The sequence below is a fragment of the Diprion similis genome, chromosome 6 (genome assembly GCF_021155765.1).
Source record: "Diprion similis isolate iyDipSimi1 chromosome 6, iyDipSimi1.1, whole genome shotgun sequence".
Lineage (NCBI taxonomy): Eukaryota > Metazoa > Arthropoda > Insecta > Hymenoptera > Diprionidae > Diprion > Diprion similis.
In genome coordinates, this window is record NC_060110.1 from 16,709,174 (window position 1) to 16,732,708 (window position 23,535).

Genomic DNA, 23,535 nt, shown 5'->3' on the forward strand with positions numbered 1-23,535 from the left:
GACAAAAAAGTTGTTTGATATGCAGATTCGAATTAATTGTCATGCTTATTACATAGAATAGCGTTTTAGGCAAGTCATCGAGTTCCTTCAGGCTCCAATATGAAATACGATATATATTGACCGTGTTTCGCTCCGCTCGGGGTTCGTGCCTCTTTTTTTTTCCTCTCTTTTTTTTTCTAAACTACTTCGTCATCGCGTTTCGTACGTTGCAAAATCCCAGTAACGCGAGTTCATACGTGGCATGCAGTAATGTGTACATACCTGTAAACTGGGAGATAAATATGCGTTCCGATAACTCGTTTCTTACATAAATTTTCACGCGTATTGAAAGTATATCAATATGTATTTGAATTCCTCGCTCGTAAATACCGGAAATATCTGCACGGCCATTCTCATTCGCGTCAGCATACGATTGATCGACTTTTGCGAATTCTAGATCCGTGCATGCAGAGACCAAAAGCTGGCGATAAACCGTGCTTCTGAATCGAGTGCAGTTCTACAATCACATGCCGGTAAGTAATAACGAATTATTTGATCATTAACAACCGTGAAAATATCAACGATCCTGCAATTTCGATAGTACCCCATTAGATCCTGCATAAAACCTCAGGTTGTGCAACTTGCAACTCGAATCTGTGGTGGCAAAGTAATTCTATCATAGTAAGAATTTGTATACTCCACGGCCTTGTTCAGCCTCGTGATGTATAGTAATTTCACTGTAACAGTATAACCAGATATTGTTACAATTGAAATTATTTGTACAGATGTTCGCAGAGGCGAAACCACCGCGTGCACTGAGGGAAGCTTCCTACCACTCATAGCTTACTCAAGTACTAACATACCTTATAAAATCCTACTCAGAGAGTGTTACAAACGACTATTAAGTCCGGTGGACTCCACCTCGAGTTACTCGTTCATTCAAGGTGATTAGGTTTATATCACGAAATCCTAGACTCCTACGCTCCAACTCCCCGCACCATATGCGACGTTGCGAAAGATATTGGCAGAAGTTCATGAAAGTCAACTGAATCGACTCGGAGAGTGGAGGACATTCAACAAGAATCAATCACATATCTTGAACATGATGTTTATCGAGTTCTACATCGACGAAATGTATAATGATTGAAAAAAAAATCAAGTATGTAATTGACAGTTGACTTATGGTGATGGAATATTTGGCAACTGAGAATTTGCAGACATGGCATACCACCGTAGAAAAGTATCGTGGCTGGTACAAAAGACACTGACCAAACGAGTCATACAGCGCGTTAATTATTGCTTTATGCTCGGAAACGTACCCGAGTTAGCTAAAGAATCAAAGATGAGACTTATCGTTAGCACTTAAGTTCGTGATGAGTGTGTCTAACACAGATCGCTGTAGAAAATGCGACCTTTCCGTCAAAGACCAATGAGAAAAAGGGGAAGCGCTTTGTCGTTCGTTTCGCATCGAACCTGCTAATTGCGATGCGTTCGTCAACAATTGAACTTTTTCAACCCATAAGCTTCGCGTGAAACATCGAATGACGTCAATTGGTGATCCTTTTGGCGCTAACAAAGTCTTGCAGTTTCCTGCAATGTATATGTACATAAATGCAGCGGTAATCGTCCGGTGATTGTCTTCGAACAAACATACGGCATGTTATTGTTTGCTGGGACGATTAAAGTTCAAACTCAGTGCATCGATTGGTTTCATCATCGCCAATATCAGCGGGGGGCGTGGCTGATTCGAGTACTTCGAGTAAGTTTCTTCCACGAAGGTACTAAGGCTCGGGAGGGTATTATTTTTCATCTTGAAAGCGATTGTTTAACGGACGAAATTGAAAGATGAGCCGTGAGGCACGTGCTCATATGACGATTCATTAACATCGGCACGCGTGTGTGTTTTGTCACGTGTCTTGAACGACTAATTCGAAGAAAAGATTATACCTGCTCGTGTGCTGACAATCAGCCTTCTCGATACCACAAAAACATTCTAGGAAAGCCTAAGTAGGCGGAGGTATTTCGGTATCGTTACGTACCGTCGTTGGGTGGGGTACAAAAATGTGAAAGACCAAAAATTCGACGGGACGAAATCTCGAAAGTCAAATCAGCGACAGTTGAAAACGTAGGAAGACCAAAATACGACAAGTTATCTTGTAGAAAAATAAAAATTGGAAATACAAAATGTATAAATAAATTTATACCGAAATTATTATATTATTTTTTTTTTTTTTTTTTGTATTTTGAGAATAGGCAAGATTACGAAGGGCAAAATATTGAATTGTTGAAATAGCGGAAAGTCAAAAAGTCAACTTTTTATACGTCAGACTCGTGCCTTTTTCGAAACTTACTAATCCGAATTTATCAATAACGACTGACCAAAGACTCGAAAGGTCAAAATCCCAAAATTCACTACGACAGAAAGGACGAAATACGAAAAGGCTGCAAGATGTTATTTTTTACAATGTCACCAGATGCATCTAATTGATGGCGTTAGACTTGTAAAGTGACTCGAGGCCACGTACGTGAATGTGGAACACGATTTAATGTAATAATGTCTTGAATACATTGAACGTACGAGAAAAAATATTTAACGTTTAAATGTTATTAAAAATGCGTTACCTATTCCTTTGTGTTTTCTTTTTTTCTTCCATGACACGGACGATTGTCTGATACAATGAGATACTCTTGATAAAACCAGCATCGAGTTGACGAATTTCACAAATTCCGAATTCTCAGGAGATTCGATATTTCGTCCTTTAGGGATTCTGGTCCTTCCGCATTTAGCGGATCGAGATTTTGCTCCTTCTGAACTTTGATCTTCGACAAATAATGTTTTTGGGTTTTTGGCTGTTCCAAGTATCAACCGCTCCAATTTTTAATTTTGGAACTTTCATTTTTCTATATCTTCTCAAAGGACAATATGACCGCCTAAAGAGCCAATAGCTTGAAGTCCGTGGCATAAAGAGTTCCATAGAGTGTCAAGAGACTCGTGACGAGCGAATCAAGATTTCTCCCAACCTGAAACCTTTCCATCGATCAGATTTCTCGATACAAATCACATGCAAATAAAGTTCACCCGTGACTCAACACGCGTGTATAGTAGAGAGCAGAGATTTCACGCTAAAAATATGATGTCATGTGTTTTTCCATGGACCTCTGCCACCCACGGGCTTGCAGCTTTCTTAGATGTGGGCAAAGACATGTAATATGTTTTCTGTTTAATTTAGGAACGTTACTTTACGCATACCTTTACCTTTGCCGCAAGCTATAATTCCTGCACAGTTGCCTTACCATTGCAATAAAGTATGTGTGCCAGTTATTGACACGCTTAGACCAAATTACTGATCCTTTGATTTTCCAAAATTGTAAATTGACGGCACAAATTCTGAATTTCTCGATGACTAAAACCAATTACCAGAGGGTTAGACACTACGAATTTATTTCTTAGTCACCTTAAAAATAAGGCTCAAACAGATGCAACCAAAAAAAGTCATCACCAAAAAAAATCATTGGAACAGAGTCAATAACTGGTACACTTACCTTAGTAAAAAACTGTGATAAAACGGGGTATTTAAATTTTTATCGACAGATTGATCACAAAGCCCGCGTATTCTGGTTCACGGTATTGAATCTGCCGTTTCAAACTGCATGGTCGAAAAATATTCGCTGTTCATTACGCGTGCGAATTAACTCCACACAATGTTTCACAGCCCACGTAATATAAATCGAAACTTGAAACCAGCTGATTAATTCTGGTCATAAATTGGGTCCCGATCACGGAATTCATAAGACCTGTGGTGAATAAGAGTGAATAATTCAAATATTTCTATAAAGAGAGAAACACTTATTTCATAAAAAAAAGGAAAGAAAAAACAAAAAAAAAACAAAAAAAACAATGCATGAAATCTTTAAGGCGTAACAATTTTTTTCAAATGATCTCGATGATTGTTTATACAATTTGCTCTTCTTTCATAGAAATATAACGGACCATCTTGGTCTGACGTCCAAAAAAATCTGCCAGCATTTTCGATAATCATTTTCCTTGATATCTCTTTTCCATCGCCATAATGTCTTGATGAAATCTATCCCCGTACTCGTGGCTTACGGAACTTAAGTTTTCCGATAAAAACTATAAATGGGAATCGAGGAAGTGCATCTTCAAAGGCATGTTGCATTCCAAACCTTTATAGTTCTTTCATATTTTAAGTAAGTAATCTCGTGCCAAGATATGAAAAATAGCATTTCCGAGGCATGGCAAAAAATAGCTTGCTTTTGTTGGCCAGTGTTATTAGTCCTACGATGCACACACAAAAAATTTTATCGTTCAAAGAAATCCTAACTAAGTAAATTCATAACAGTTACGAGCCAGATGCACTGTCCTCCAGATAATTATGATCTAGCGTGCTGGAGTTTTAGATTCCATTTTACTTTCAAAGTCCATCACCATAATTATTTATCACGTTATCGTAATTCCCAATTAGTATTATTTATACTACGTACGGAAAGTGAATCAGCAAAAAATATGAAGATGACGATAAAAATGATTCAATTCGTGAAAAATGGAGATGAAAGAAATAGGGGAGGGGGACAGATATTGGGAATTTTTAATTTCATCTCAACGCGAGTCTTGTCTTACATTTATAGAACCTCTTCTTTATCGGACACGCGCTTTTACGGCTTTCAGAGCTCGGTCGAACTATCTACTTAAATTTTGCCTGGCCCGTAAGGGACAAACATATAGCCGCAGTTAACGATGGTAATTAACCTCTGAACTTCCGCTTCCGTTCCGGTAATCCATTACAAATTTAGTTCAGATTGAACAATGATCTCATATACTGATTATAAAAAATACTAGTGAAACATATAGTCAAGTCAGTTGTCTTGAGATTTGTTTTTTTTTACTTTCTTTTTTTTCTTAGTTTCCCTTTCTCGTTTTTTCTAATCTTCCGTTCTACATGTACAATATCTGCAAGCTTGTGAAATAGTTATATTGCTAAAATAGGCTGCTAAATGTTGTGATAGTACGATTCTTCTTCTCAGATTAAAACTGGTCTCTCCTGGTTTCCTGGATCCAACCGGTGTCCAATTCTGAACGTGATATGATCATATGATCAAAGAGTCTGAGTTTTGTATGGAACATTGTCCGTTTTCATTTGGTCAATCCTCTGCTTCTTCTTGATAACCGAATCCATCGTCTAATGATTCGACACACCTGGATGCTCCACAACTTGATCATCAACTGCCGCACTCTGATAATCCGCGTTCCTTGGTGGTTTCACCTCCGAACCACGCGTTTCTTCGGCAACAACACCTCGGGAACCACGTTTGAAGTGCCGCCGCAATCCGTTGTGACGATTTTTTCTACCGAGACTTTCATTCACATTCATTTTCCTGTACTTATTTCTAAGATTCTTTACTGCATGGCTGCCGAATTTAATTCCCGATCCTATATCAGACAGCTCAGAGCGTGAGCCCAGTGGATGAGACGAAAAACTCTCTGTACGATTAAGTCGCGTCAAAACTTCATTTTGTGGGGATTTTCGAGGAGCTGAACGACCCAAATGCGATGATTGCGGTTGCTTTTTAGGCAATGAGGATCGGCCATGCGACTCAGCCGAAGAATCTTTGTTAGAACTGGCAGCAACTTCGGTAGAGACCGATTTCGTTGAATAAACGGAGTCTAGGGAGTGAATCTTTTCTAGTCGATGAAGCCTTCTTTGATAATATATATCTTTCAAATTGCACTGTTTGTAGAGCAGACCCATCCCAATAGGTCCACCTTCATTTAGTGTCCAAAGGTTGACCTCACCGCTGGGCCGACATTTATTCCCATTGCAAACTAATTTATTGCTATCAGGAGGCTTATTGCAATTGGAATCACTACATTCAGGAGGACTGACACCCTGGGGAGGAAATTGAATGCAATCGGGGTCGACGCATCCGGTCGGATGCTCAGGTAAGGATGGCTTCTCACACTTGCCGTCTGCACATTGTTGCGCCTTATTGGACATCCATGGTGGCGGACAATTATTTCCAATACACCCGTCCCCCTGGCGGTACTCCTCCTCTTCCGAACTGGAACTGTCATACAAATCACCATCAAAATAATCTGAGAAATCTGATTCAAAACTTTCGTCTTCCAAGCATTCCAAGCATCGTCTTTTTCCCATGGAACTTGGTTTCTCACTTGCCTCTTGCTTGGCCACTACCTGTCTTACCCCAGAATTTTCTACGGCGATCATTTTCTTTGCCGTTTCATGGTCTGCGTTATTTGTATTTTGTACAGTAGACGACTCCGGATTATTAGAGTCATTCTGAACTGTAAGCTTGCTTGTTACTTCACCAGGATTACCTGATCTTGCCTGTAACGAAGGTTCTAATATTTCCGTAAACACCTGATTCGTCGATCGCTTACAGTTGTCGATATAAATTGACCCATCGGGATTCAATTTTTCGAACAATTTAACTAGGAGATATTTGATCTTTGGATTTGCTACAGCGCACGCTGCGATAATCTTCAAACCGCGCTGCAGACAAGATCTAGGCTTACTGCATAACAATTCTATCGGCTCGGTCTTTGAATTCATCAAACTGCTCCGTATATCATCCATCAACGAGACGAGGTTTGAAAATTTTGGAACGTTTCGAAGATTCTCGTAGGAATCAAAAAGATCGAGCAAGTCGTTCAGATTGTTTATCATTCGACTCTGGTGCCAGAAGCGAACGTGACTCTGAAGAGCCGTCACTAGATCAGGGGCAAAGTTGATGTCTCTCATCTGCCTCAGTATTTCCATCAACAACTGATCAGGGCCACTCTGCTGATATTTTTCAACCTTCAAATATTTTCGCACCATGTCAAAATCCCGCATCTTCTTTAAAAGGTAATTTTTCGCGTCACTGATATCGCTGTCAACATCATCTGGCGGTAAAACCACATCGAAAAGATACCGCAAGTGGATGGTGTTATTATCGTAAACCGTACCAAGAATTTCAATGTTAGGACTAATGGTATCGACCTTGACGATGATGTGTTGCGACAGTACGTCAAAGTTTTTCTCATTTCTATGGTACATGGATTTCCGACCGTCAAAAATACTCTTAAGCAGTTCGTTCACTGTCGAAACCTCTCGCAGCTGATCTCTCGGCATATCACTTAGCTTACGACCGCTTCTCCATCTTTCGGACATCAGTAACGACATGACATTTTTTTCCGCCGTACGAACTTCGTCGTTGAAACTACCATATTGAACGTTCTGCAGGAGTCCGGACACCAGACCAGACGTCATAGAGAGATCTCCCGATTTCAGGCGCTGTAAAATAGTTGGCAAGGAAAATCCTTCTGGAAACTGTTGCTTGAACCCCACAGTCTTGAACATATGTCGCGTTACGTTGAAAACTCGCGTCAAGACCGGGCGTGGATTTGGATTGGTGTGCTGTTGGATCGTTCCACACAGCTGTGAGCTTCTCCTCAAGCATGTACGAACTTTATTGTTAATATGCCGACATATACTTGAAGACCGAATGTCCGGTTGCTCGAGAACGCTCGGTGCTATGTCAAAAATATTGTACTTCCTCCTGAGCGTGGCTTGGTAAACTTTGTAAAGAGCTTCGAGTTGTCTTGTGCTGAAATCGTCGTAACGGTCGTAGACGAGTGCCCCGAAGGTATCGAGGATCTGGTTTCGTAGGAAGGCTCCATAGTGGAGAAAGTGTTCCGTAGCCTGTTGAAGTGTGTACGATGGTCTATAAACCGCCCAGTTATCGTCCATTTCCAACAATTGACTAGATGACATTGCCCGTCTTGACTCCAAGATGATCGGAGTTTCGTTGCGCCGTATTTCAGCATAGTTGATGAGGCTCTGTAACAATAGTTAACACCAGTCTTCGTATAATGTCACCATGGATTTTATTCTATTACAGAAACACCTAGGCAATCTATCACCGTCAACAAATGCTTTTACACACTTTACAAAATACTTGTTACCATGTTACCATCCTCGACTGATAATTGCTTTTCTGAACTAAGCTAAAATGATCTCAATGATAGAAAAATCAGTCCACAAAGTAATTGATGTTGTACATCCAATTCATAAAATATGGTACACGGTACCATAACGACATAGCTCATCGTTAAAATCACATGACTATTTTGATTTGCAATAAATATTGGTATTGTTTTTTTAGTAACTGAGAATCAGCTCACGCGTAACTAATATGTAATCATTTGAAATGCAGTATTATTACAGCAAGATATTTTGATGAACAATAAAACGACACAACCTATTCTACGCTGCACTGATACTTACCGTGACAATTTCTGTCTGCGTAACCAAACCAACGATAAACACGTTGAGTATATTGAGACTTCCTTTCCTCCGGAGCAGCATTGTTGGCAATGCTGCAGACGGAACAATGGCTCAGTTATACACCCCTGGACAACAACCTGTCTGTTGCATATATTGTGTACCTTAGTCACGCTGTATTCGCGTGTAAACTACCCACGCAACTTGAAATTTATGCACTGTGTACAGATGTGACATGTGTGTATGGGAGAATTTGTAAATGTCACTTTAGTCACATTTGCATCCCTTGCACACATGTGCAGGTGTAAATTCACTAATCGTAGCGTGGATGGGAATGAAAAACTACGAAACTTGAGAATAAATTGCACCTTCGTGTGTATTCGACGCACGAAGAAAACCTCGTGATCAGAGACAGACTCTTGCTACTGAGCACAGAGTATTCGATAATTGTAACTGGCCGTGGATACGATAGGAACAAGCGCTCTATCAGCACGCGAATTATAATTCAATTTCAAGTAATTGCCGATAAAACTTTTATTGGCGTAAATAGGTGTAAATAGAAAAAAAATTAGTACCATTGAAAACAGGATGACGATAAATTTAAATTGGCGTTTGGTGTACCTGAGTTATTATACAGCATTTATGTGGTCATTGTCAGGCTTAGTCTCTGTCTGAAATTCAATTATCGCGTTTTTATTCGGATTGGAAAAAATTTGCTTCGTAAAATTCACCTTCACCTTCATGCATTGTGAACCTAATATTTGTTTACAAAAATGAAATTAATCTCGTTCGCAGCCTAGAGGGAGTTTGATTCTACCGGATTACCGACAAGATTAAAATATAAATTCTCGCAGAGTAAAATGTCCCCTCAACAGGTCTGTAAAATGTTCAACGAATTGCAGTCACACTTGTAAGCAGTTCATTAGAAACGACTTCCAGACAGAATTTGATTGACATTTCAATTTCTTGTTGATATAATTAGCAGTAAATCGTACAACTATTCAACGACGGGGTACATAATTGTTCCATTAAAACGAACGAGGATATTAGAAGCACAATTAAAAGCAATGGCAATCAGTAACTCGGAATCATTCACTCCGGGATCCTTCAATTAATCAAAGTAACAAGAAGGATATATTCGCTGTCGTCGACGAACGAAGATGATAGATTCATGGATTGAATGTATACCTACCTAAGTATCATGTCCTCCACAAAAAATCATACATTTATTACAGGTACTTGCAGGACGGAGAAACCCCTTCCCTTTCCAACCCCCTTAGGACCCGTTGGACTCTGTCTGAGAGTGTCGTTGAACCGGGTAATTAAGGAATTAATCTCCCCTCGACGCTTATCAAGCCGGAGAGGGTCGCAAGGCAGCGTTAGTCAAGCTCTGGGTATAACCTATTCAACTCTGGCAAAGTGAATGATAAAGCGAAAATTTTCCGACTGATTTGGCGACGATGAATCGACAGTCACAATTAACGGCGTGGAAAAATTCATCAAAGCGTAGTAAAAAACACTTGCGCTATACGCGGGTATGCAAACACTCGTCTTCGATCTAAGGCCGTTTTTTGTAACGCTTTATCCAGCGCCACTCTAATAGTAGAATGAAATTATTTTTTTATATCGCGACGAATCGTCTAAAATTCGATTCGCGTTTCTACCCGTGAATGTGCAATTTAGTCTGACTGCAACTGCGGCAACGATGGAACAAACTTTGCTCTTACTATTTTTCATCACCGTCCGTCTAATTGGATCTTCATCTTTGAGGAGGAAACGTATAAGCTTTTGTCCATTCGATGATGAACACTGTCGACATCTATCACGACTTTTGCCTGCAGGTCAATTATTTGAAACCCTTTTCACTAATTTCTTCTTTCAACAGTGATTTAATATTGACAGAATTGCCATTACAGAGCATTTGCAATTATTAGCTGTCATTTTCCGAAGTATTTGTTTGAAATAATATGTCAACTCTTGATGAGTTCCTCTTCTTGAGAACGGAAAACCCGACATATTTCTAGTAGCTCGTTGACATTTCGACACCGCAATCGATTTTTTACTGACTCTATTGAAACATTTATTAGAAAAGATTAAAAATGTCGTTGCTCCAATAAACGAAAAAAAAAATTAAGCGACTCTCAGCGAAATATTGATAGTCGGTTGAGAGGTTGTAATGAATTAAATTTAATGAAAATCGGCTTGTCAGAGTATATATTTAGCTGTCAACTGTACGCAGCTTCAATTAAATATTTATTACCGCGATATTTCTTCTCTGCGTTCGTAATTGTAGGTTCTAAATAATTATTAGGGTCATAAGTTATACTAAATTGTGTACAGCTTCCACAACCGACAATGAAAACTTTCTTCTAAACAAAGTGATAAATATTTGATATCGTCTACCCAATTAGTCTTTTCCAGTTATAGATTATCAAAATTAAAAAGTGATTAAAAATTTACCAATAAAAACTGCACGATAAATCAAACCTTATAGTCTCTCACTTTGTGAACATATCCGACGAATAAATTACCCGGCATAATTTTTTTCTGACTCCTTTCCAAATTCGATCGTTTATTGATAATTAGGGACTCAGATTTTCGTTCGGACATTTATTATGCGAATGTATATCCGCACTTGCACGAAGTGCGCAAACAATGCTGCTTCGTTTATCTTTCCAAGCGTTATAATGATCCATACAGTTGAAGCAAGAAGTTATTCTGTAAATCCCAATGGTTCGTAACCAGTCCATTGGATTTATACAGCACACTGATTAATTTATCGATTGACTCACCGATTCTCTACAGGCATATAAATTATCTTGAAACATTGATCGATTATTCAATACGATACAGCATAGCAATTTTCTGAAGTACAGAGTCGAAGTTATGCATCTAGTGTCATTAAAATTGAATCGACGCTAGCTAAATTATAGCGTACTCCAAAAATCGACTATATAGGGTAAAGTTAAAAATCAATTTTCACGAAACTACTATACCTTGTAAACTGTTTTCAACTCGTGAAGTCGTCAAAAATACTAGCCTATTCTACTCTCTCGGAGGTTTTCTCAACAATCTATTTATGGTTGTGGAACCGATGCAATATCCACAACCTTGGATGTTGATAAAATAGACCCCGACCCCTAGCATTAAAAGCCTTTCCAGTTAGTTCCACAAATCTTGACAGGCTGTTGGTCTACGACATAATTGTAATTGATAAGAATTGTCGACCCGTATGTGAAAAAAATCCATCCGATTGAGGTTGAAAACTTCACGTATCATTGTTTACTAATAACAGTAATAATGCGTTTAACATATTTCCATTCATCCGCTCTCCATATGAGTTCAATAATGTCAGTATCGTTTAGGACCCTATAATAACACTCAATTAGTTACTCCCAGTGATTGGAAAATATAAGTATTTTCATGAAAATTGAATCGAGAAAATAGGACGTGTTATGTGATCATTCCTAAGTATTTGCGGGATTAATTCGGCTTTGACGATTGTGAAAGTCTTCCATTGATCAACCAAGTCTAACCGTATAACCCGGGTAAACAGAAAACCTATACTACTGTGCTGCCGTAAGACTTTCCAGTTTCAGAAAAATCAAATTTACTATCAATCAGGATACTCGATTATTGTACTCCAAGGTCACAGAAAAGGGTAAAAATCCCGAACCTCCATTCCAAGGGTTGGCGATCCGGCAAAGAATGTTCCCATTACGAAAAATTCAATCTACCGTTTGATTTTCCACTTGGTCCGAATTTCCTATCCTGACCGCGCAACCGTGACCGTCGACGAGTCGGCGCAATCCGTACACCAATATGGATTCCTTGTCTGCAATAGGTGGCAGGTAACGAACCAAGTGTGTCCCTATTTGGTGACTAAAGAAACAGTGTCGTTGCCGCGTTATCTCGTGACATTGCAAGTACCCAGGGGGTTTCGAGTTTGGTACTATTTTGGCGGTGTTTCAATTGCTAATTTCTTGGACCTGGTGCGCTATCTGGGGACCCGGGGATCTAGGGATGGCCGAGGACTACGCCTACGCGTGTCAAAGAGCCGAGCTTCTTGGGCTGCCACTACCTAGCCAGGAGGAATGGACCAAGTCAAGGCAAGCCACTGACCCCACCAAAGAAGAGATCGAGGACTCGATAGCCGAGGTACATGTTAAGACTGAGCGTTATGATGACCCAAATTCGGGGCTTCCAATACACTTCGATTTACCATGAGAAGCCCAAAAAATTTCAGAGGTAATAGTGCGAAGTGAAGAAAAAAATATACAGATGGAGGAGGTAAACTGAATTAAACCATCGCACGGATTCTTGCTAAATTCTTACGATCTATAAAGTTCTCCTCGTTGTTTATTTATTTTCATTTTTTCATTTGATCTCCATGAATTTGAGTAGCATGTCATTTAATGCAATCATTAACCGAATTTACCTACTATATTCTCATATTTACATACTTCTGTCAACATTTTTTAAATTATAATTAATGTATCCAAAGTTAATCTGATAAGCAATTCGAGCTTATACGTTCTCGGTGCTTATCACGACACTATAAATTACGTCACGCTGCTTTTGCTGTACAGATTTTCCAGCAGCCGAAGAACATAGATTATTTTAAAGACACCCTTATATTATAGTCATCATCTTTATTATGATCGAGAAGTAATAGCGAAACTCTGATTATTTTAAAGACTCGTAAAATAATAAGCGAATCTTCTGATTTATAGGATGCCGCTATGAAAGATGAAAGCTTGCAACGCGCCGGGGGCGGCCTGGACGAGCTCAACAGCATCCTAAGCGCAACTCAAAAGAAGCTGAACAAGTTTAAAGTAAGATAAAGCAGAGGAGAGTGTATTTTTTTAGGTAATATACAGCAGAGCCTGCTGCGCGCTTCATTGACTTTTGCCACAATTGTTTTTTCATAAAAGTTATCAACAAAGTTCAAGACATTATATATTCCGGATAATTTTAAGACGGTCGAAAAGTGGACTTATAAAAAGTTAATTGCATGGCTTTGAAGTCGTAATTCTTTTTTTTCCATGGTCGACGCTTCATAAATATTCAGATACAATTATGTGCAAAAAATATTGCACGAAATTTTAGCATCCGATCGCGATTATTCCAATTCGAATAAACTAACTGGCGTTTGGTCTGTATATATTATGTACATATGCTTCCGGTTATCCGAAAATTAATTCACTCGTCGTCAGCCTCTCATCGTATTCATTAACTCACCCAGCTACTTTCGTCTGTCTTTCTGAGCAGTATAAGTAATACTAAACGTCGATAATTTCACCTCTAAAGCATATATTGCATCTAGCAAAGATAATATATACTTTTTTATTCTTGATTATACTTGATATCATTCTGAAGTTTCAGTCGTTGTCCAGTTCGGTCTCACAGATAAGTTTACCTTGCGACTAGAATTTTACATTCACGAAGTGGTTCGCGAATTAAAGCACGCTTTTTTAATGTATTGAGATTTATAATGTTTTACCGCGCAATCGCTGAGTAATAAAATATATTATGACCGTTCATCGGTTCAGTGACTGTGATCCTAAATAGACTCATTTCACAGTATTCAAATAAGTAGTAATTCTAGACAATCCGAACACTGTGTACACAATGCATAATTTATGGCCATCGCTGTTTTACCTTTCGAATTTGTATTCACGGCAGTTTCTAAAGCCAATGAGTACTGAATGAATACAGCGGATGTTTACACTCTACACGGCCCCGTTCGCTTATAACCATCAGCTTTTTCCATCGATCACTAAAACCATTCAACGTAATGGTCTCGATGACCAGTGATGAATGAAATTCCTCATGCCTACCGAGTTTAGATCATAAGCTTTCATTCCAGACTGTCTGCGGTAGCTTGGGGGCCATGCTGAAGGTACGAGTGGGCTCCAGGACGAGCACTCCAGAGCATGCACGTATCAAGAGTTGCAAATCTCCAGTCTTTCCAACCCCGGGAGGCTCGAAAGGCTCGGAAAACGTACTGCTAGACGATGATGAAATAGCTATGGTTTTGGCGGCAACGGCGAATGAAACGGTCGAAAGGAATGAGACTAGTGATCGGAAGCACGACATCAATGAAAAGGTCGAATCACACGTCGACAAGTTGGACCTGTTGATATCGAAGGCGGAAAACGCACAGTACAGTATGCAACATCAAACGAAGCAAATGAAGAAATTTTTAAAATAGTTGATGCCCTTACAATTAGAAATTCAATCATCGAGAGAGAGAAGAATCAAACTACGCGATATAAGAAATGTGCTAAAAGCCGGAGTTCGAATGAACTTTCATACATTTTCGTATACGGCAAGTGTATTATTATTAGTTTTGGTAAACTGAATGTTAACTCTCTGACAGACATTGACTGACAATGAATTAAATTAACCACGCGTCATTTTTAGCCCATCTTTTACGTCAAGGCCTCAAGTATAGAACTCAAATTATTAATTACATTTTTCTTTTTTTCACAACACTTTCTTGACGGTACGATTTAGCAAAAATGGTTCGTACGTGGTTGTTCTGCAGAGTAAATCATTCGCCGTTGATATATCGTTATCGCTGAAAAAAAAAAAAAACCATTTATAAGCAAAGTTCGAATTCATATCTGAATACTTAAACGACGATTCGTCAATTTTCTCAGTCTTACGGTATTGCTAATCGGTCGTTGGTGCTTCGAATGTAATCGCAGTAATCATTGTAACAAGCTGTGTGTATACCCTACGAATAACGTTCGCTTCTGAATGCACTTTATAGCAACTTTCGAGTACGGTTTTTGCTTATTATATTACAGCATAACAGTAAACTTAATGCGTAAATTTACAGTGAAACATACTGACTCGATTAAGCTTTTCCTATTCTGCTCAGAGAAATGAAGGATTGATTATACACTATTCCACAGAAAAATGTAATTCGTTTTCTCTATCGATTATCAACCATAGTTAGGTCATGATAAGTACTCGTTGAAACCAGAAATGGATACTTTTTCATAAAAATTTTCACTAACTCTTAGTAAGTTACTTTCGTCTGAATTCATTGAGCGTCTAAGCTAACATCTCTTCAAAAACTTACCATAGATCAATAACTCATTACGAAGGTTGAAAGCTTCCACTCATTATGAAGTCTGAAAAATGTTTTTTGTTTTAAGATAACTTGTATATTTTACATTAAATAATTAATATCTATTTGTAAACCGCAGATGCCGCATCCTCAGCACCCATTCGTATAGAATAATTAGTTTGTTGGTTTAAAACCGGTAATACATAAATTTGAGGTGATTTCCGTGTATAATAGATTTTACGAAAAAAACGTTGATAAGTCTTTACCATGCAATGGAAGGAAAACAATTTTAACGAAAAAATGTAACGAATTTATCGGACGATATAATTACACAGACTGACTTTGAGCCACTCGTGTTGGGATTCAATATCCAAATTTTTGTTCCCTAGTGTGATTTGATTAACACACCTGAATTGTACATACTTTTTATACATGTATGTATACATTTGTTAATTATGAATTATACAAATATTTGAGATATATACAATGTTATATCATAAATAACGTCTCTTAAGTTTAAATCAATTTTAGAGTTATTGTACTTGCATTATAACATCGTTGCTATTGTTGTTATGGAATACATCACAACCGCTTGTTGATTCTCACGAATAAATTACATGTTACAATTACGATTAACAATGTATAAATGAAATTACCATCATATGTTCATACTTGTTACTAAACTCATTCTCAGCCTATTTCAATATGCTGATGAATGGCACTTTTTGAATTAACGCGTATTAAAATTACAATAATTTTGAAGTTTCAATTCGACGTGTCGCAAGAACCGACAGTTTGAATTGTGGATAATCAAACGAATACAAATCAAGTAGTGCCACCTGTGTTCAATTTGATGTGCCGCACGAACATGATCGTCGGTAAAGCACTAGACGAGACGAGCTGTTTAGTTTTCAAACTGACACTTTAAATAGAGTTCCATACCGATTTATTCCTATTAAATCATTGATCCCGTTTAGGGAGAGAGACACTTAGTGTCGTTAAGAATATTCTGTTTCACTTGATGAATATGAATTATAAAATGGCGTGAATGAAAACTCGCATTCGTTTGTTTTCACCGAAATATTAAACTAAAGTTCTCAGTAACCTGAACAGGATGAGAAAATAATCAATCACATGTTAATAGTATTTGTATATACATAACGGAGGAATAAAATGTCTGTGTCCCTGAAATATCATTATTTTTATAGTTTCGCACAGAATATCTTGAATACTGCAGAAAATATTCGTAAATACTTTTCTATCATTTGCAAAATGCTATTAGAGTGAATATTCTTGTTGTATTTGAGACCAAATCTCAACGTAAATAATGATATGTTGATTTTTCAGTGAAGTCAATGAAACTCAGTGACCTGAAACGAATAAGAATATATATAATTAGTAATATGTTGAAATAGAAAAATCAGTAAGAAGCTTAAGCAGGGAATTGATGTACTTTAGGGGGTTGGTAAGTATAAAGTGGTTTTCGTGAATTTTTTCGGGAGGGAAGAATTGAGAGGATATTTTCTTAAATCTAGAGATCTTTTATTACTAGTTTGAACTATATTTGGTAATTTTTTCCATTCATTAAACGATACTTGGTTCAGTTATTAACTACGTGCTACAGCGGGCCTTCATTCGCGTTGGTAATTTGGATACAACCTACCGTTGAGGTAATTGTATTGTTTAAAGTATCGATTTTTGATTGTAAAATAACTGTGGAAAAAAACTGTAAAAAATTACACCTCCGTTTCAGTACACGTATAAACCATTAAACTTTCGATTCTAATAGGTAGATTTAAGTTCATATTCTTAGAAATAATATAAAAATGAAAAATTTCAGTTTCCTTGATTCTAGATCAAAATTACGACCTCCTCAAGTATGATTCAAATGAGTTGAAAAAATTTATCAAATGTAGTGCAAACTAGTAATAAAAAATACTTAGAGTTTAGAAAATATCCATTCAATTCTTCCCTGTCGAAAAAACTCCCGAAAACCACTTACTTTACGGCCTGGCGAGGTAGGTTCCTCCCTCGCATCGCGTAAATATTTCTTTGGGCCACAATCTATCATTCGCGAATTACACGACGATGAGTTCGGTACGAATACTGTACTGTTCAAGTAACGTGACACAGTCTGAACAACGCGGTCTGAACTCTGGCCTGGATCGCACGTAATTTCGCTCCGGCTGCTCAGAAGTGACTGACGCTGCGCAGCGCTCATAAATGATTATTTCAACCAGTCAGAAACGCTATGCGAGCTGCGCGCAATCCGATCAAATATTTACTAAAATTCCGTAGCACACGGCCGTTGGCTTCAGTCAACGACACGGCTTGACCGTAAAATTCGTTGTAAATTTAAATGAATTTCTAATGTTTGTAAATTACTCAGTTTCGACCACTTCGGTGACACTTTGCTATGGAAAATACGCACCGTGTAATACACTACTTTCGTGATGCTAAATACGACAGAGTATTAATCGGTTATCGACATACGTCTACATTACAACGCACTCACCGTCTCGGCACCTCGAAAATTATTTTCAAAAACCCCAATCGACCCTCACTCAGGCTCCTGTGGAGGATAGCGCTTACCTTTGATTACCGAATTGCCGTCGTCCACGGCGTCAGGCGTTTTCAGGAAGTAAAGCGTTAACTACTTCCTGAGAGCGACATTAAGGCTGAATTGAAACGAGGTTGACTCTGTGTCTGCCGGTACGCGAGTGTGGTGATATTTGATTTAATTCTAATAACGATATCAAATGGTTATTTAAAAAATGCCAACGAACACTGCAGTGTCGCCCCGAGTTTTCACCGCGATACAAAATGTTCATATCAAAGAGTTATCGACATGCTCTCAGAAAGAAATAAGACCAATTCTACCCTGTTTGGTTAGGATGAGCTTGATTTCACCCTTGGACATCACAAAAGAGTGCGCGGAAGGGAGAAAAGAAATATTAACAATATTATCCGGAATCGAGTTGGTTAATTCCATCGTGGCTCTACTATCGATAGACTTTCACGCGTTAGAAACTGACGTTCGTAAAGAACAACAATTAAGGTTAGTTTTCATCAGGCTAGGTTATCCCAAACTTCTGTCATAGATGTTTGGCACGTGAGCAATAAAAACAAAATCTACTTACTGAAATTCTTTCTTATCTGTATTTTTCAAAACATTCACGGAAACCTGAGAATGTTCGAATAACAGATCCGAACAATTGTGTTGTCATACTTCTATTTGTACAATCACCTCATTTCATTTTAATGGAAATGGATATGTTAAATGTTATAATGTGCATTACACTGTATCCATTTTAATGAAAATGGATATGCTAAATGTTATAATAATGTGCATTACGATTTTTCTGTGAAAATACACTAGGAACAAAAAATGTTTGGATCAAAGACACATTACCTATGTGTATTCGGAATAACATAACTGTGTTTCACTTACTCGAAAGGCTTGCTACACTCTATTTCAATCGAAGTGAAAGAGGAAATTCTAAGTCACGTTGTGGTAACTTGATTGATTTAATTTTATTTGTTTCAGACAAAAACTTGGAAGTGTTCAAAGCGACAGCATTCTTGCTCAGTCATTACAGAGCGGATTAGCATTGGAATTCGAACGCAGTGACTCTACTCGCAGACTACGATTAGTACTCAGTGAGATTCTCTTTATAGCGTCTCAGATACAAGAGCTCCACAGAAATCAAGAGTTTCAGATCAAGCAATCAGATTTGTTTGATAATGCAGTTTACATGGAAGAAATAAGCGATGTTATTTGCATAGCCCTAGCAGAACTCCCTGCTCTATTGTCGATTTTAGACATAGCAGAAACTTTGTTACACGTTAAACATGGTCCAGAAATAATTTGCTGGATCGTAGCCAACAGTCCAGACAGTTTTGCAGAGGTTTGTGCTCACCTGATCGCCAATGGAGAGAGACAAGAAGAATCTGCCTTAGGTCGAATTCGCACTCAGGCTTTAACCATGCTATGCCAAATGAATCCCAGCCAGGCTTTAGCTGTTAGAGCAAAATGCGTTGAATTATGCCGCATGCCTGCACTTGCCATAACTCTAAGCCTTGAACATGAGAATATCGATAACTTACAACCAGAAAGCGACATGGTTGCTTTCGTGTCTGGATTGTTGCTTGGAAATGATCAGCAAGTAAGAACGTGGATCGCGATGTTTGTTAGGAATGGTCAGAAACGAAAATGGGAGTCCCATACTGCTCTGCAATCTCTTAGAGAAGAACTGCTCAGAAGACTACAGGCAATTACTTCCCACAGCTCAGACAGTCAGTTGGCTGAGTCTTACGTTGTTCAAGCCAGTGCCTTACTCAGACTTTATTGCGCGCTAAGAGGAATCGGCGGGATAAAATTCCAGGATGACGAAGTTGCCATGATAGTCCAACTATTGACCTCTCATCCCCCACCGTCTCCAGCTGGGGTCAGATTCGTGTCTTTGGGATTATGCATGCTAATTGCTTGCCCTTCACTGATAGGACACAGTAATCTTGAAAAACGTAGCATAGAATGGGTGCAGTGGCTTGTCAGAGAAGAAGTTTACTTCGAAAGTACAAGCGGCGTGTCTGCCAGCTTTGGCGAAATGTTACTTCTGATGGCTATTCATTTCCACAGCAATCAGCTATCCGCTATTTGCGAGTTGGTCTGCGCTACTTTAGGCATGAAAATACCCATCAGACCAAATAATCTCACTAGAATGAAACAGATATTCACACAAGAAATATTCACTGAACAGGTTGTCACATCTCACGCAGTCAAGGTCCCTGTTACAGCAAATCTGAGCGCAAACATCCCTGGGTTTTTGCCTGTGCACTGCATACATCAGTTGCTAAAATCGAGAGCTTTTGCCAAACACAAAGTACCAATTAAAAATTGGATTTATCGTCAAATATGTGACAGTGTACCTCCCCTACATCCTGTCCTACCAGCTCTGGTGGAGGTTTATGTTAATTCAATTTTAGTCACAACCAACAAAACGTCTGAACATACCAATAAACCAATTACAGAAGATGAAATTAGAAGAGTATTCCAGAACAGTGTTTTCGGAGCAAATTTTGATCCAAAAAAATCTGTTTTAAATATTGCCGATATGGAAAATGATTACATGGATGTCGACACCTCAAAACCATCCCTAACGTCGCAACTGTTACTATTGTATTATTTATTGTTGTACGAGGATGTGAGATTATCAAATATGCACAATTTCATATCACAGGGTAAAAAAGTGAAGTCGTATTCGACCGAGTTCTTGTCTGAGTTGCCCATAAAATATCTCTTGCAACAAGTTCAAAGGGATCAAATGAGTTATGCAGGCTTATTTTCTCCACTCCTGAGGCTCTTAGCCACACATTTTCCACATCTGTCGCTGGTGGATGACTGGTTGGACGAAGAGATGATAAACATAGACTCTATGACAGCTAATTACGACAATGTTGTAATTAATGATGTAGCAATTATCGAGGCATTTGGACATATTGAAACTTGCCCATCCCGAACGGGAAGATTACTACGTCAGCTTATAGACATGAAGCCTACAGACATTTGGCCACATGCGGAGACCATTATACACTTCTTCAAAGCAATATTGGACAATAAAGTACCAAGATATATTCAAGGTATAAAAAGTATTTCACAGTGATTCCTAAATAAATCTTACCGCAAAATAATGTACATAGAATGTTGAAAATCCTAATGCTCAATTTCATTTTTCAGAACTGTATAAACAAGTCTGGTTAAGATTGAACACTGTATTACCACGGTGCCTTTGGGTACTATCGATCAATGCGTTAATCATTGAAAACACAATGGTTAGGAATGTATTCCTCACACAAGAAAACATAGTGCTTGATCCACTGCAAGTTTTGCGATGCCACACAAGAGTTTTCAGATGTGCACCTGTCTTATCAGTTATTCTGCGGTAAGAAATATGGACTTTTCATTCCAGCCTACTGCAGCCCACCGTAATCAGTTTTCAATGCCCGCTTCTTTGATGTTTTGCAGAAGTATTGTAAAGTATTATTTCAGTTTAACGGACGTTTGTACGAATTGTTTTTCGTACTTTCAACATTTGCTCATGACATTATTTCTCAAAATTTGGATCTAATTGCATTGAAAAATTTTCATCAATTTGTAATTCACAGATACAAATTCTTAACATACATAACTTTGATGAATAAAACGGTATACCGATATAAATCCGCATAGCAGAAGATTGAGAAATCAAAGAAAGAAGCATCGTTAAAGGCCGAGTTGACCAAAAATGCATATCATTATGAATTAGAAACTGATTTGATTTTTTTCTGTACTCCAACAGTATTTTGCAAGCAACATTAGCTGCATCTCGATCTCAGTTATCTAGACATATGCAGGACAGACCCTTGACAGAAAAAATAGGTCAGCTAACAAGCGAAGCTGAAAGAGAGGATCTACGAACTGCGCTGGTTGCAGGGCAAGAGAGTGCAGCAGTGCAAATTCTTTTAGAAGCCTGCTTAGAAACAGAAGAAGATCGTCAAGTGCCTGGTCAAATGTGGTCTCTAAGGGAAATACGAAGTGTTGTTTGTTCATACCTTCATCAAGTTTTTATTGCTGATCCTTCACTAGCAAAACTAGTGCATTTTCAAGTGAGTATACTTTTTTTTTGCACCCTGGGTTAACCCATCAATTCCATTGAATGATTATGGCTATACCTTGAGAGATTACCATTGAGTAATCGAATACGAGAATAAAACATTTGAACAAAACTAAAATGCTTTGTGTACCTGAATAAGCTCCAAATATCTACTTAGCTAGTTAAATTTTGCCACTGACTTCATGGTGTATCCTGTGACAATCCCTGGAAATTAATTGAGACATTTTTTTATCGGTTTTCAGCCTATGTAAATTAAATTAAATATTCTAAGCATCCTTATTTCTGTTTTCAGGGATATCCAAGAGAGCTGTTACCAATTACTGTTTCCGGTATTCCCTCTATGCACATTTGTCTCGATTGGATACCAGAGTTGCTGTCGCAGCCTGAACCAGAAAAGCAAGTATTTGCTGTTGACCTAGCATCCCATTTGGCCGTTCAGTATGCCCTACCAAAAGCTCTGAGCGTATCACGGCTAGCTATTAATACACTGGCAACTTTATTAGGAGTATTGCCAGCTAAAGGTAGAGTGTTGTTATTCATGCCTGTTTTACCGGCTCTTACAAGAATCTGCTTGGCATTTCCGCCTTTGGCCGAAGATACAACTGCTTTATTGTTACAACTTGGACGAGTTAGTGTGGCCCAAGCAGCCCTCGGAGATAAATCCGCAGAAATATTATGCCGCGAAGTCAACAAAACGTTTGCTGCCTTGCTGCAAAAAGCAATTCTCCAATCGAGAGTATTCTAAATTGTACCATAGATATGAAATGAGTTGTACATACATTTTGTATACATATTATCATTGATAATATAAAAATATAAATTAATATTGAACGGAAGTACCTTTTGTATTTATAAAGACAAATTCAATTTTATATATTGTGTGTGTGTGTGTGCGCGCGCGTGCGTGCGCACAGTTTAAGCGGTGAAACTTTATTACAAAATTCGGATTGTATACAAACTACCTCTTCACCGATAATAAAACATCTACTGAATTGTACAGTTTACTTCCTTGGATTTTTGAACGTACGTCACCCAGGGGAATACCTATTTTTTGTATGCTTCTGTCCAACAAACTAATATAAAATGGAACATGTCAATTAGTACGATAGGCACATTTCATATAAAACAGAGTGTCGTATAAATATAAGTTTATTTACATTGCAACAAATCCTTTTGTGGAATAACCGACAAAAGTGATTACGAGCGTAGACTTGATCGTAGTTAATATTACTAATATTGTTTAAAAATAATAATTACATCCTGCTAGCTGCCACGCCTTTCCTTTAAGTAATATACAATGAAATTTATAGCGCTGAAGAGACGTGGAGCTTGTGCTTACTTATAGGAGCCAGTCGATGGTCCTTGTGATTTGGTTTGCGTTCAATTGCTCAAAAATAAATTTACAATTGGAATTAAAAATTTATTAGTTGTTATCCAATCAGAACACTATTACCATGTGCTGAAACTGGCGAAGGAGTTCAACGTGTTCTTTTTCATTGCTCGAAATTATAGAAATAAG

General features: G+C 38.2%; 3 protein-coding genes across 3 annotated transcripts; 2 read left to right on the top strand and 1 right to left on the bottom strand.

Moving 5' to 3' along the window:
• Window positions 1–4,292: 4,292 nt before the first annotated feature.
• On the bottom strand, window positions 4,293–8,730 carry LOC124407137. Its single transcript, XM_046882987.1, has 2 exons — window positions 8,286–8,730; window positions 4,293–7,838 (listed from the first exon to the last, which is right to left on the bottom strand). The coding sequence occupies exons 1-2, from the start codon at window positions 8,364–8,366 to the stop codon at window positions 5,178–5,180; spliced, it is 2,742 nt and encodes a 913-aa protein (XP_046738943.1). The 5' UTR covers window positions 8,367–8,730; the 3' UTR covers window positions 4,293–5,177.
• A 3,368-nt stretch (window positions 8,731–12,098) lies between these two features.
• On the top strand, window positions 12,099–14,603 carry LOC124407136. Its single transcript, XM_046882986.1, has 3 exons — window positions 12,099–12,440; window positions 13,016–13,117; window positions 14,152–14,603. The coding sequence occupies exons 1-3, from the start codon at window positions 12,306–12,308 to the stop codon at window positions 14,494–14,496; spliced, it is 582 nt and encodes a 193-aa protein (XP_046738942.1). The 5' UTR covers window positions 12,099–12,305; the 3' UTR covers window positions 14,497–14,603.
• A 3,448-nt stretch (window positions 14,604–18,051) lies between these two features.
• Window positions 18,052–23,419, top strand: LOC124407166 (integrator complex subunit 2). Its single transcript, XM_046883023.1, has 5 exons — window positions 18,052–18,421; window positions 18,911–21,003; window positions 21,101–21,305; window positions 21,702–22,008; window positions 22,309–23,419. Exons 1-5 carry the CDS (start codon window positions 18,138–18,140, stop codon window positions 22,759–22,761), a joined length of 3,342 nt encoding a protein of 1,113 aa, XP_046738979.1. The 5' UTR covers window positions 18,052–18,137; the 3' UTR covers window positions 22,762–23,419.
• Window positions 23,420–23,535: the final 116 nt, after the last annotated feature.